Here is a 12,231-nt window from a genome sequence, read left to right as displayed (position 1 = left end):
CTCAATACTCATAGTAAAGTTTCTTCTTGAAACGCTTTCATCAAGTGTTTTGGGGGAGAACTAGTTTGATATCAAACCCCACAATAGCTACGTGCATCAGCTGATAAGTGCTCGTGTTGTAGCTCTCAGAGGTGTCTTGCATTGTTGCAAATTCAGCAATTCTCTAGAATTGCATGTCGGAGACATAATTCCATGCACTGCTATAGTGATATCATGATCATCACATGCAATCAGTATAGTAAATCCATCAGTATTGCTTCATTTGAAGTATTATTCTATCATATCTGCATCGACTTTGATGTATAAGCAAAGGGAACTATCAACATAGGTAAAGCTGCAGATATTTATATCCTGTGTGGTAATCTTTGTATATTAGCTGAGAATACATGCTTGGTGTTTGTGTTGGTTTCAGTATTCTTTAAACTTACACTCCACAACCTGTAGTGCTTATGAACAACTCCTTGATTGGACTTTGATATCTTCTCTGTAAGCATTTTGTGTGCTATTTCATCATGCTATTACAGTGCTGAAAACAAGAGAAGAACCAAATATATACAGAAGACACAGAACCCTGAGTGGAACCAGACCGTCATCTACAAAAACATCCACCTGGAGCAGGTAAGTGTCTGCTTATGCGTTTAGGAATACCAGTGACGCAAGCGAAACACGTTACTGTGGCGACCTGCACTCCCTTGTGCTTTCCTTCAGGTTACCTAGATACCTAGAGCTTCCTCCTCCAGTCCTGAGATCTTCAGTCAGGAATGAGTTTATATATTCGTACAGACTCTCAGCCCTCTGATCTAAGGTGGTGTTCAAATCCATACTACACACACACACAAGCTCAGTGTATGGGATTGCAAAGGAGAGATTGTGTGCAAAGACGAAAAAAAGATCTTATTTGCTGCATGTGCAGGTCTTCAAGTTTACACGATTGCCTAAATAATAGAAAAGGGCCACTGGAACCAAGAAGAGTGCACGTTTAACTTTACAGGCTGAAAACGCCCAGCGACTGTTCACGCTCACCTTACAGCCGTCGACTGGGTGTTTCCCAGCAAAGCTGTAGAGTTCCCGTCAGAATCTACTGCAGCTACGTCCCCCACTAATGTATTTCGAATGATGCCTTCTCTTAAGTTACTCTAGCAGCCAGAGTGCATCTGGTTTCCGGAAGCAGACGAAGAATGAGACTGTTTAGCATTTGGAGGAAAGGTTTGGCAAGAGCTGACGAAGGTTTTTAACACCTCTGATTAGGTTTCAGATTATGTGATGGTGTAATGACTGTAAAACAGCACACAGGTTTCAGATTATGTGATGGTGTAATGACTGTAAAACAGCACATAGGTTTCAGATTATGTGATGGTGTAATGACTGTAAAACAGCACACAGGTTTCAGATTATGTGATGGTGTAATGACTGTAAAACAGCACACAGGTTTCAGATTATGTGATGGTGTAATGACTGTAAAACAGCGCACAGGTTTCAGATTATGTGATGGTGTAATGACTGTAAAACAGCGCACAGGTTTCAGATTATGTGATGGTGTAATGACTGTAAAACAGCGCACAGGTTTCAGATTATGTGATGGTGTAATGACTGTAAAACAGCGCACAGGTTTCAGATTATGTGATGGTGTAATGACTGTAAAACAGCACACAGGTTTCAGATTATGTGATGGTGTAATGACTGTAAAACAGCACACAGAGCACTCAAGCCTGCTATGTTAAGCACCCCCGTGAGGTCAGCACCCGGTAGAAGTGTGTGCGTGCATTCAGAGATCCGTATGACTAATGGATCGCATGATTCTGTTTTTCTTTCAGCTGAAGAGGAAAACCCTAGAGGTGACAGTGTGGGACTATGACAGATACTCCTCCAATGATTTCCTGGGAGAAGTGAGTGTTGCTTTGCTACCATTTTGATTCAGAGTGCCAAAACCCTTTTGGCAGCGAGAACCTGTTGTCTGCAGAATTCCCCAGAACAGCTTGATCAGTTTCTACCCTGAGGGCAAAAAAAATCTTCATCAGGTACCTGTGCTCAAGTCAGAAAATGACCCCATTTTTCCCTACTATAAAGCTGGTTCTTTAGATTTTACTGCCTTTTTAAAATTGTATTACTTTGATTAATATATTGGTGAATAGCTGTGTTTCTACATTTCAAACCACAGACTGGACATGTGTAAAACAACTTGTGGAAGATGTCTGAGGTGCAATCAGGCGGGGGGTTTATGTTCTGTATCATTCACTTCTTCACCTTCACCAGTGTCATCTTCAACACGATTGAACGCGTCACGCCTGCAACATGTTATACAGAGGGTTATGGTTCGAGAAAACAAAGGGTTAGGGTTCGAGAAAAGAGAGTTAGAGAAAACAGAGGATTAGAGACAACAGAGGGACTTTGGTCTTGTGGTTTCAATGAAGAGAGATGAGGACACATTGATATGATGATCCTTAGTTGAAGCTTGTGAAAACAAGGTCACAATGCCATATGAGGACTCCCACACACGTATACAATAACCGAGAAACTGGATGCGGTCCCAAAATATATAAGAGGAAAAACACTCTTGAGGAATTAGCATTAATGCAGGGAATGAAAGAAATTAACATTGAAATGAAAATCAAAAAACATTTTTGACGAAAATACCAGAAATGGGTCCGATATCATGGCTTAAAAATAATACATTGAAGAATCAAAAGCTGAAAATCTCAAAAATGAGTATATTTTGTACCTGAAGACAAGAGGAGAAAAATGACACTGAGAGCATCAAACATCCTACAGACGATGACAACACGTCTTGGGCAAACGATCAACATAAACGCCAAATGTGTTGCTCCTGGAGTGCATACTGAGGAAATGTAGCGTGTGTGTTTCAGGTGCTGATTGACCTGTCTAATACGGTTCAGCTGGACAATATGCCGCATTGGCACCCTCTAAAGGAACAGAGTGAAAGCATCCACCATGGCAGAGGCCACGCCCCACAGGGTGGTGGTACCGGATCTGGAGGCCAGGCCGGCCAGGGAGGACCGGGAGGACCAGCCGGACCGGGGGGCACCGCAGGGCAACCGAACAACGACCAATCACCCAAAACCTCTGTCATCAAAAGCAGAAGCCACGGCATCTTCCCCGACCCCGCTAAAGGTAGCGTACTCACCACCCAGACCCTGCAGCTCCTTCTACCACTCAGCCTGCGGGACCAGTGTCACAGCAGACGCTGCTGGTTTTAGATTCCCAGGTACCCACCATAGAGAAGTCCCACAGTAGCCCGGGCAGCTCCAAGTCTTCGTCTGAGGGTCACCTGCGGTCACACGGACCATCGCGGAGCCAGAGCAAGAGCAGCGTGACGCAGACACACCTGGAGGAGGCTGGCAACGCCATCGCAGCAGCCGAGGCCGCCGTGCAGCAGGGTCGCCTACAGCCAAGTAACCTTTATCCCCTGCACATCAGTGACCTTTAACCCCTACACATCCGTAACCTTTAACCCCTCTCTTGTCTCCTTCTTTCTCTCCTCCTCTCCTCACGCTCCCTCTCTCTCTCTACACCTGTCCTTCATGTCCTTACCTGTCTGTATAATATTTTTTTATTTTCTCTTGTACTCAACATGTCTCTTAAAACCCCAAGATAACTTATACTAAACTCAATTAACATATCAAAATAACTTATCTAAACCATTACTTGTGGAAAGAAACTATGGTATAAAGGAAATGTAAATAAATGTAATACAAAACAAAGCCCAAATCCATCTGAAATACTGGTAACATGTCTTGTTAAAGTAAAAAATGAATAATTTAGAATATATTCTTGATGAAAATTATTAATTCAGTTTAAGATTTGAATAAAGAGGGGGCAAGTTTATAAAATGCATAAAATATCATAGAATTCTTATTTTTAACAAAACCCAGAAATCCTCCCACAGTGACATTTAACTACAATGTTAAGCCCCCACCATTCCACACTACTACCATAAATGCGCAGATGTACCCATACTGAGCCATCCATCAAAATAATAATGATACTCCAACACAAGATTATCAGCATATTGAAGTATTTTCAGATCAGTGTGTGACAGTGTTTCCAGCTTGTCCTTCAGTGTATAGATCCACACTCACACTCACTGCTGCAATGCCAGCAGCGTAATATAGCGTAATATATTTAGGACGAGCGTGTGTATAACATGCTTTAGAGCAGACCTGGGCAAACTACGGCCCGCAGGCCACATCCGGCCCGTTGTGCGTCTCTGTCCGGCCCGCGAGAGGCCAATCATAAATGAAACAAATATCTATGTCGTGCGTGCAAGACAACTGTGACACTTTTATTTTGAAACCTGCGTGTGTGTGAGCTGTGCGAGAAACACTGTAGGTGATCAGCGACAAGTTAAGGCTGAATTTATACTTGCGTGAACCTCGCGCGAACCTCCGCAAACGGCGGAAAATTTACGTGACGAATTTTAATTGTGCATTGTGTTCCAGGTTTGAAAAGTGCTGGAATTTAGGCTAAAGTACTTGAAAATGCTTGAAATTGTAACTGTATTTCGATACAGAAAGCGGGTAAGTAAACTCAGAGTTAACGAAAGCTCAGGTTTTCTGTTCCAGAAACCGAGCTTAGAGAGAACCTGAGTCAGCTGGGAAATATTGAAATGGACCTTGAAAGTGCCGTAGAAGTGCTTTAAAGCTAGGTCTAAGCCAGGTTTATACTTGATGTGGTGCGAGGGTCCGCGCGGTGAAAATTATGTAATCGCGGTGGCGGAGGGCCTCACGCGCTGTTGATTCGCAAGGTCGTGCACCTCTCGAATATTGTAACTTCGCGCGCGCCGCGCTTCAGCGCAATGAACAAAGTCATGTTTGCAGGGTTCATACACCTTTACAAGGTGGAATTAAAGCACTTGTACGTCACTTTCAAGGTCCATTTCAATATTTCCCAGCACGTTAAACTTAATTAAGTTAAATATTTATACATATATTCGAAATGATCTGAAATAATTCGCTTTTTTATCACATTATTTAATTGTTGCTTATTTTCAAAACACCCAATCTTAACGTCTTCACGTTCTCTCATGTTTCGTCCTGGAATTACAAGAGGCTCGTATTTGTTAACGTAATACAAGAAAACTGTTCATTCAGATGGCTATTTGTTGTGAAACGAAGTAGTTACAAACATTTTCAAGTATTTAGCCTAACTTCCAGCACTTTTCAAATCTGAAACAAAAAGCAACATTAAAATTGGTCAGGTAAATGTTCCTTCCCCTGTTTTTGAGGGGTGTTTCTTTATACCAACACACATCGTTTCGGAGAACACTGCACAGAATGTGACGCGGCAAGTATAAACGCCTCCGCCGTTCGCGGAAGTTTGAGTGAGGTGGGCGGAGCCACTGTGATGACATCATTATTGTTTGTGTGGCCCTCTGACACAATTCAGGTTTCTCATGTGGCCCCTTGTAAAAATGTATTGCCCACCCCTGTTTTAGAGCCTCACGTGTATTTTGTGCCACATCATGCCATAGTTCCACTCTCGTCAAATACCTCCTGCTAATAATAAGACCTTTACCCAAGTCGAACCCACACATTGTGTTAGCATGACTTTGGGGAGTAAAAGTCATAAGCTGGTTTCATGTGAGGTCAGCCACACATCTCGTTGAGGGCTATCCTGATTTGATTAATCAACTTCTGCCAGTGTATCGAGTCAGCTGACCATCAAAGGGGGAGCACTACGGAGGAGGTGAGACACATGACTCCTCCCTAGTCAAAAACTGAAAACAAATTGAAGGTTGTCTTATAGTTCGAGTAATGAATTTCAGTAATGAATTTCAGGAATTTCCCTCTGGGATCAATAAAGTATCTATCTATCATCTATCTATGTAATGGAATACACATCAAAAGTGAGAGAATTTAAAAAGACAATAAAATACAAAGCGTAATGAATTTAAAAGTTTGTGTAAAACCTAAATATTTTACAAATGATCATGATGACAAGATCTTAATGTGCGTAAAATTGAATTCAAAATTAATCTCTGGTCTCTATTTTTCACTGTCCTTTCATACAATGTTTGTGTGTAAATAATGTTCCATGTCTTGTCATTGCATTAATTTCTACTTACTAAATTACTAAGGCATTTACAGCCAGAAGTTTGCTAATTGCAAATTTTCTCTCAATTTTTCCTCTCTTTGTCTGTCTTGTTCTCTCTCTCCATTTTGCCTTCTCTTCTCACTCTTGGTGTCTCTTCACATGTGCAGACAGGACAGCCTGTAGGCTGAGCAACGGGGACGTCTACACCCTGGACAGTGAGGACGGCACAGGCGCTAATGCGGTGGACAGCGCCATCTTCCAGGTCCCTCAGCTGTGAGTCCTGCCTGCTCTGCTCTCGTTAGGCACGAGTCCGTCAGCGTGTGCAGCTCACCAGTGCCTTTGCTGATGTTACTGCTGCTTTGCCCTTCAGGAAGACGATCCCTAATGGTCTGGATAAGAGAGGCTCTGACAGTCTCCTCAACCTGCCTGATTCTGAAGGTAAAGGCCAGTTGTTGAGCGAAAGGTCGTAGTCATGTGTTTAACTCTCATATTCTCAAAACGGCTGGTGTAGAGGCATCTCATCGGGAACTCTGAGACGTTTATTTAACACATGCACAAAGCCGAAACTAAACACATAGAGCAAACAGAAACGACGGTTATAAAGAAAGCAGTTATGATAACGAAATATGAGAACAGAGTAAACGTGTAGAACACAGATGTCAAACACAGACCAAAAACCATCACAGAGCAGGAACTTCAAAACACATCAACAATAACGATAACGAAGGACAAGGGAACAACAAGGGAGGGGTGTGTCCATGTGGACACACACACACACACGCACGCAACAAACACCAACAAGACCTCACACCCAATGGGGGTGGAGTCAAGGGGGCGGGGCCGTGCCACAGCAGCTCTGTGGGCGATGTCGTTTGATGCTACTGGGCTGCAGTGTTGCCAGGTTCGCGGTTTTCACGCCAAATTGGACTTGCTTGAAACTCCTTCCGCGGGTAAAAATTCTGGGGTTGCGGGGTGCGGTTTTTTGGGCTACTTTCGAGTTGGGCCACTGCAGGAGTTACAAGTCAGCAGTAAGAATCGATGGCGATCTAATACTTAATTTGTCTCCATTTTAACACTGCTTCCCCGGTCGACAATTTACACTCGCCCCCCCGGCTCAACAACTTTTGCCTTTGGGCTAGTCTAGGCTTCTGAGGGGCGGATTTTACACTGACTTTGGGCGGGATATTTTTGTAGGACCTGGCAACACTGCTGGGATGACACGTTTGCCCAGAACGAGAAGGGAAGAGAAAGCAAAATATTACACCTTTTAAAACACGATTTATTACCGCATGTCCCACAGTAAAACACGAGCGTATAAATATTGGCGCATGATTGGAGAGAGAAGCGACATGGCCGGCTTGCCCCCGAGGTTGAACTAGCGCTGGTCTAAAGCTGTTCATGAGGCAGCGTGTCTGTGGGGCTAACGGTCACGGAAACCTCCTTCTGTTCTGCCATAACCCAGCCACGGTGTTAGTGCTGCTCCGCACTGAATTATTCAGCACAGCGGGGAGTGTGTGGGGAGCGTGTAGGGCGCATGTGTGTGTGTGTGTGTGTGCACCTGCCTCTCAAGAGAGGGGTCAGAAAAGTGACAGGCTCCGCTCCAGTCTCAGAGACGGCAGTCTGTAGCCTTTATTCAGATGGCGAGACTTGTAATAAAATATATTTATTTTTTAAAAGCATATGGAAAAAAAATATTTATATATTTTTTTTATGTAATACGTGATGTAAATTATTCTGTAAAGGTCTATACAAATATGGAATATAAATATATATAGAATACAGGTCTACATATCTCTTAATAAGGGTGCAGTGTATTAATACACAAGATTTTGATTTAAAGTATGCACATTTGCTTTGTGTGCTGTTTAATTACAGAGCACATTTTGTCCACTAGAGGTCAGTGAACACCACGTTTTATTTGGCAAACACATGCCATTATTGCACAGTAATAATCTTCACCCTTAGTCACACTAAGAGAAACAATCACTGAAACAATCAACAATGCATAAACACACAGGAATAATGATTTGTGTTTATTAAAAAATATATTGTGTTTGCACAATTTTCATAAAATGTTAAGACAGACCTATTGTGTACTGCTAAATGATATTTACTTTTTCACGTCCTTAGTTAAAAACCAGATAATGGGTGAGATCAAGGTGGCCCTGAAGAAAGAGATGAAGACAGAAGGAGACCAGCTGGTTCTTGAGATTCTCCAGTGCAGAAACATCACCTACAAGTTCAAATCTCCAGACCACCTACCCGGTAATGCAAGACCACAATCCAGCTCTGAATCTGATGCGGTTAACAACAGATAATATGGTGGACACAGTACCTGTATCAGACAGTTCAGTGAACGCGTTGTTGTTAATTGGAAGTCTCTGTTATTGTTGTTATTATGTGCAGTTATGAAGCCCCAGGCAGAACTCACTACAACTTAAGGGACGATGTGTAGTTGAGCGGGCAACACCTTTAAATCTTTGCCACATTCACTGTTAGTGACATAGTCACTGAAACCAGGAAGAAATACTGAGACAAACCTGCCAGATGTGTTTAGGAGTTAGGATTCAAACTCAGTTTGTGGGTTATGCATTTGTGTAATGCTTGATATAACAGTGTACAAGGTGTTTCTTTATATGACCTGCGTGACCTGCGTCTGTAGACTTGTACGTGAAGCTATATGTGGTTAACGTGGCAACACAGAAGCGGATCATCAAGAAAAAGACCAGAGTGTGTCGCCATGACAGAGAGCCGTCCTTCAACGAAGCATTCCGCTTCAGCCTGAACCCTGCAGGCCACTCCATCCAGGTGGGACATACACGCACACACCAAACACACACACACATACACCTAAACACACGCACACACACACCTACACACACACACACATACATCCACCCACACACAGACACACACACACCTAAACACACGCATACACACACCCACACACACACACCTAAACACACGCACATACACACACCACACACACACACCTAGACATACGCACACACCAAACACATGCACACATACACCTAAACACAAACGCACACACACACACACATACACACACACACCTACACACACACACACACACACACACACACACACACACACACACACACACATACACACACACACCTACACACACACACACACAAACACACCCACACACTCACACGCCACACACACACGCACGCACACATGCACACATACAAACACACACACACACACACACATGCGCGCACACACTCACACACACACACACGCATGAACACACATGCACATGCACACACACACACACACACACACACACTCACATGCACACACACACACATACACATCCGATCACTGACATCCAATAAAGCCAACATGCATTTCCAAGTACATCTACAATACGGGAATGTGATCCAGCTTCCTGGATACGAGCAGTGTTTACAGCACTGCACACAGTATCTGACGTACAGGCCGGGTCACTGCACACAGTGTCTGACATAGAGGCGTGGTCACTGCACACACTGTCTGATCTACAGGCCGGGTCACTGCACACAGTATCTGACGTACAGGCCGGGTCACTGCACACAGTGTCTGACGTACAGGCCGGATCACTGCACACAGTGTCTGACGTAGAGGCGTGGTCACTACACACACTGTCTGATCTACAGGCCGGGTCACTGCACACAGTATCTGACGTACAGGCCGGGTCACTGCACACAGTGTCTAATGTACAGGCCGGGTCACTGCACACAATGTCTGATCTACAGGCCGAGTCACTGCACACAATGTCTGATCTACAGGCCGGGTCACCGCACACAGTGTCTGATGTACAGGCGTGGTCACTGCACACAATGTCTGATTTACAGGCCGGGTCACTGCACACAGTGTCTGACGTACAGGCCGGGTCACTGCACATAGTGTCTGATGTACAGGCGTGGTCACTGCACACAATGTCTGATCTACAGGCCGGGTCACTGCACAGTGTCTGACGTACAGGCCGGGTCACTGCATTATGACAGTAGCTTCTTTCTGCACATGCTCCACAGCTTTTCCTGGTGTCTAACGGGGGGAAGTTTGTGAAGAAGACTCTGATTGGTGAGGCCTACATCTGGCTGGACAAAGTGGACATGCGCAAGCGTGCGGTGAGTTGGCACAAGCTGGTGGCCAGTTCCGCCCACACGCAGCCCTGATGACGCTGCCACGGGCCAGCAGGGCGGGCCAGAGCTACGGGCAGGCGGATCGCACCGTCTGGGAGGAACACGGAGGTCCATGACGCAGCTGACGGAACAAGGGGAGAGGAGCCAGAGGCGTTTCAGTGAATAATTACCCCTGAGTCACGGAGGACGTAACCCAACCTGCTCACCGTCTTACTGACAGGTGCACAGTGGACTGAATTTTAGATCAGAGTGTGAAAGATGTATAAAAAAATATTTATCTCTTAAACCTTTCTGTTGTCAGGAGATACTGGCACAGTACTGGCCATTCTAGATTCGCTATTACACGTCATTTAACCTCTTAGGAGTTTCTTTAATAGCAGTTTGAGGGTGAGCTGTCATGATCCATCTATCTGTTATCTACACATCTGCCTAATTTTGAGCTGTCATGATCCATCTATCTGTTATCTACACGTCTGCCTAAGTTTGAGCTGTCATGATCCATCTATCTATTATCTACACGTCTGCCTAATTTTGCTGCTCGTTTTCTTTGTTTTTCTGCTGCTGCATCTTTTCCTAATCAGAATCCTGGTGAGGCCACTGCGCCATTATGAAGAGATGCTATTCACACTGTATAGGAAACATAGGCCATGCCATCACTGTACACTCTTATATATACATATGGTAAAAAAATAAATAATAAGCAATTGTGCAAAACATATACACAGAGACATCAGTAGCAGAGTTTTTGATCTTTTTTCAGAGAATCTAGCCTCCCCACTCCATTTATATATATATATATATATATATATATATATATATATATATATATATATATATATATATATATATATATATATATATATATATATGATGAGATTTATCATATCAGATTGTTATGTATATGGTGAACAGATCTTAGCTCTGATGTCGTGAACTTTTCCTGTGATGAATACAGTGTGACCTGTGAGCATGACTATCTCTCAGTGGCTCTCACTGAGTACACATGCCAGAGCCCCGGTCTCTACAGTCCTAATTTAGGTGTCCAATCCACAGTTGAGATATCTGTTCTTTGACCTCTGAGATTTTATGCAGTATTTCTTTGTGTCTGTGGGCCTTAGTGTCAGCAAGTAGGTCAAAGCTGCACTGATAAAATCGGAGCCACGGCTAAAGGTCATGACCTTCCTGGGGTATTTTTTATATTACGTTATGAACACATTTGTTCGTCAGTGACCTTGACCTATGAATGTTGGTGTCTCTGTTGTTGTAATCGCCTTCACATGATTCTCCATGAGGTTACAGGGACGGTTACATGAAGGCACATGCACAGTAGGACCGTGTGTCAGTCCTGTTACTTTTCTTAAAAGCATCTTGGGATAAATGTCATGTAAATGTTCAGATGTTGTCAGCTGTGTTCTGTTTTGTGATGAAGTTCTGTGTTCGAACAAAATATGCAATCAAGAAAAAAAGAGAGATAGATTAAAAAAAAACCTTACAAAGCTGACCTCCTGATTCTGACAGAGGTCAACAAGGTTACACAATTGGCTCAGTTCTTTGTGTTTATTTCAAATGGTGCAAGGTGTGTATCTGTGATAGTTGTTCCCGCCCATGTGTTGGGCCTTTTAAAGATGTCGTAGTCTTTTTTGTTTGTTTGTTTGTTTTATCTTTTTGAATTGAATTGATTTCGTTTTTTATTTTACTTATTTTTATATTTATTCTTTTTTTTTGCTGGTCTGTTTCTGTGAGTTTTAGTAAAAGAGACTCAAAATCCCAAATATATTCACTGCCACTTAATCCTGCACCATATCAGTATAAAAGTCACATAAAAGTACCTGTGCTGTGCATGTGTGTCATCAGAACACTGAACCCTAGTGCACCAATTCAGTGGGCTGAAGATCAGGATGACAGTTACTGTGTAGACACACAGAGCTCCTAACAGCAACCTGGTCAGGATTCCCTTCATTATTGTCAGTGGATTTCTTTGTGCACAGGTAAACATACTGTTAACTTGTACTGTCATACTTAATACATG

General features: G+C 43.3%; 1 protein-coding gene across 7 annotated transcripts in view; it reads left to right on the top strand.

Annotated features, from left to right (window-relative positions):
- The window catches only part of pclob (piccolo presynaptic cytomatrix protein b), an 83,696-nt gene extending 72,724 nt beyond the window's left edge, over positions 1-10,972 (top strand). For 6 of the 7 annotated variants that reach the window (XM_076993378.1, XM_076993382.1, XM_076993380.1 and 3 more), the window contains 9 exons: positions 525-618; positions 1,815-1,886; positions 2,865-3,129; positions 3,216-3,410; positions 6,219-6,324; positions 6,422-6,489; positions 8,182-8,316; positions 8,714-8,859; positions 10,092-10,972. In XM_076993378.1, coding sequence (XP_076849493.1) covers positions 525-618; positions 1,815-1,886; positions 2,865-3,129; positions 3,216-3,410; positions 6,219-6,324; positions 6,422-6,489; positions 8,182-8,316; positions 8,714-8,859; positions 10,092-10,235 — 1,225 coding nt within the window. In that variant the 3' untranslated portion in view covers positions 10,236-10,972. The remainder of the gene's footprint in view (positions 1-524; positions 619-1,814; positions 1,887-2,864; positions 3,130-3,215; positions 3,411-6,218; positions 6,325-6,421; positions 6,490-8,181; positions 8,317-8,713; positions 8,860-10,091) is intronic. The other variant, XM_076993381.1, reaches the window with a different exon arrangement.
- Positions 10,973-12,231: the final 1,259 nt, after the last annotated feature.

The sequence above is a fragment of the Brachyhypopomus gauderio genome, chromosome 2, assembly GCF_052324685.1.
Source record: "Brachyhypopomus gauderio isolate BG-103 chromosome 2, BGAUD_0.2, whole genome shotgun sequence".
Taxonomy (NCBI): Eukaryota; Metazoa; Chordata; class Actinopteri; order Gymnotiformes; family Hypopomidae; genus Brachyhypopomus; species Brachyhypopomus gauderio.
Note: the sequence above shows the minus strand (reverse complement) of the source record. Positions and strands in the feature narration are given on the sequence as shown.